The sequence below is a fragment of the Nestor notabilis genome, unplaced genomic scaffold (genome assembly GCF_000696875.1).
Source record: "Nestor notabilis isolate BGI_N333 unplaced genomic scaffold, ASM69687v1 scaffold21777, whole genome shotgun sequence".
Taxonomy (NCBI): domain Eukaryota; kingdom Metazoa; phylum Chordata; class Aves; order Psittaciformes; family Psittacidae; genus Nestor; species Nestor notabilis.
The window spans coordinates 12,420-14,895 of NW_009938100.1; the positions used below are offsets into that span (position 1 = coordinate 12,420).

Here is a 2,476-nt window from a genome sequence, read left to right on the forward strand (position 1 = left end):
AAGCAGACGTCATTTTGATTAAGCCAGAGGGAGCTGGGATTTTAGCTCACATCACTTTCTGGTTCTAGAGACAATGTAAGTGTGATGCCTAAGCTAGCAACATGATGGCAGGACCCAATTCTTCTTTCTTGATAATGGAAAAGCAACAGATTATCCTCATTGGAATTCCTTAAACGGTGCTAAATCTTTGGCTGACACAGATCTCAAGTAGTTTATTTTGAAAAGTAAAGTTTGTTGACAGTTGTAAAAGAGGATTTGTATAAAAATGTTCATACAAGTTTAATCAGAGCTATCACTGCTGGTTCTTATACATCACAATCGTGATCAGTCATTGCAGAACCTCAGAGAGGCATCAACCTCCATCCAGATATATACACAAAACCACTAACACCCAACTACTGGCTGTAATTAATTACATTAGATTTGCTCAGAACTTCACAGGCACCAACTACAACGAGAGACTCATGTTAATCATTGCCTTGGAAAGCTTCATACAAAGTATACTCTAAATAATAGTAGGCTTTCTCCACAGGGCGGGACATGCTTCATGATGGATAAAGCCATTCTGCATCCCAGCGAGGTTCTGTCTAATCAGACTATCTCTAACATCAGCTACTCTCAGTTCTTGAACTTTGATACATGCCAGCCTTCCTTCCTTGCAGAATCCTTGCTTATTACAGCCTACACATTAGTTACACTTGTGGGGCTCTTTGGAAATCTTTGCCTGATTGTTATAATAAAAAGGAGGAAAGAAGCTCAAAATGTCACCAACATTTTGATTGCCAACCTCTCTTTATCAGATGTCTTGATCTGTATCATGTGTATTCCTGTTACCGTTGCGTATACCTTAATGGACTACTGGATATTCGGGGAAGTTATGTGTAAAGTAAGTTCCTTCATACAAAGTATATCTGTCACAGTCTCCATTTTCTCACTTGTACTGATTGCTATTGAGAGATACCAGTTAATTGTGAACCCCCGTGGCTGGAAGCCTAATATTTCACATGCTTACTGGGGAATTCTTTTCATCTGGGGGTTTTCCCTCATAATATCCATTCCTTTTTTAATATTTCACCAATTAACTGATGAACCCTTCAAACACTTGTCTTTCCATAGTGATTTCTACAAGAACAAGGTTGCTTGCATTGAAGCATGGCCATCAGTTACAGAAAGACTCATTTTTACCACCAGTCTGCTGGTTTTCCAGTACTGCTTCCCACTGGGGTTTATCTTTATCTGCTATCTCAGGATATTTGTATGTCTTCGAAGGAGACACGGGAAAATAGACAGGATAAGAGAGAATGAGAGCAGACTGAGTGAAAACAAAAGGATTAACATGATGTTGATATCAATTGTTGTGACTTTTGCAGCTTGCTGGTTGCCTCTCAATGTATTCAATGTTGTTTTTGACTGGAACTACGAGGCACTAATGAGCTGCAATCATAATCTGGCGTTTACAATATGCCACCTTGTGGCCATGATCTCAACATGTGTCAATCCCATCTTCTATGGATTCCTCAACAAGAATTTTCAGAAGGATTTGGTAGGGTTAGTTCACCACTGCAGGTGCACAGCGTCACAAGAGGAATATGAAAATATTGCCCTTTCAAACCTCCAGACTGATGCATCAAAGGGATCTCTGAAATTAAATAATCCCCCTGTGGAGATCTAAACTAATCCAACAGAGTTTCCAAAGTCTTGCACTTTGGTGCAGATGACCTCTTTCTGTAGGCCTAGATCACGTCACCACTGAGTTTAGAGGATGTTGTTGCCATTTAGCTCAGCAAAAAGAGGATTATGCTCCCATAGGCACACTCTTACGATGGCATTAATGCTAATAAACCACTTCCAAGAGTGCTAAAGGTCAATAATAATGAATTATAAACAATATTCACACCTTTTTTAATCCCCGATTTCCAAGTCATTGGCATGCTACCTTAGCAACACTAGAAATATTTCTATTTCACTGGTGCAGTCGTCTTTCCTAAACACCTAGCTTCACCCAGAAAACCAGGAATACTGTGACATTCCTAACTGCATCGGCCTTTTCACTGTTTTCTGGCCTTTTAATTTTCCAACCCTCTGTCATCCCCACCTCTGGTTAATCTGCACAACAGTTTATAGCAGTTCACTGAGAAAGGAAGACCCTTTGAGTTATCCTAAGCCTCCACCATCTTGCTTAGCTTTACAGCAGAGGTGGTTTTTCTATCAGGACTCAAGTGGTTTAAATACAGCCACAAAATGAGCACTACACTAAATTATGTGGTCAGTGGATCAGCAGAAACTCTTGTGACCTTTCAGGAAGGACAGGCCTGCTGATGGATGTCTCCCCCTGCAAGTGCTTGGGCAGTGCATTTCTGTGCCATTAAACAGCAAAGTAACAAAGGCTGCCATTGCTTTTTGGAGCACCAATTGTCTAACCCCTGACACCCTGCTCACAGTGAAGCAATCAGTCTTTCCAGACTGACTCTTGCCA

At 40.8% G+C, this 2,476-nt stretch overlaps 1 protein-coding gene across 1 annotated transcript; it reads left to right on the forward strand.

The window, feature by feature from the left end:
* The first annotated feature begins 550 nt into the window (after positions 1–550).
* LOC104409330 (neuropeptide Y receptor type 6-like) lies at positions 551–1,672 on the forward strand. The gene has a single exon (XM_010019165.1). The coding sequence runs from the start codon at positions 551–553 to the stop codon at positions 1,670–1,672; it is 1,122 nt and encodes a 373-aa protein (XP_010017467.1).
* The last annotated feature ends 804 nt before the right edge of the window (positions 1,673–2,476 follow it).

Bases quoted from the DNA above. Each gene is read 5' to 3' on its own strand.
- LOC104409330 (XM_010019165.1), top strand. From the start codon at position 551: ATGGATAAAGCCATTCTGCATCCCAGCGAGGTTCTGTCTAATCAGACT.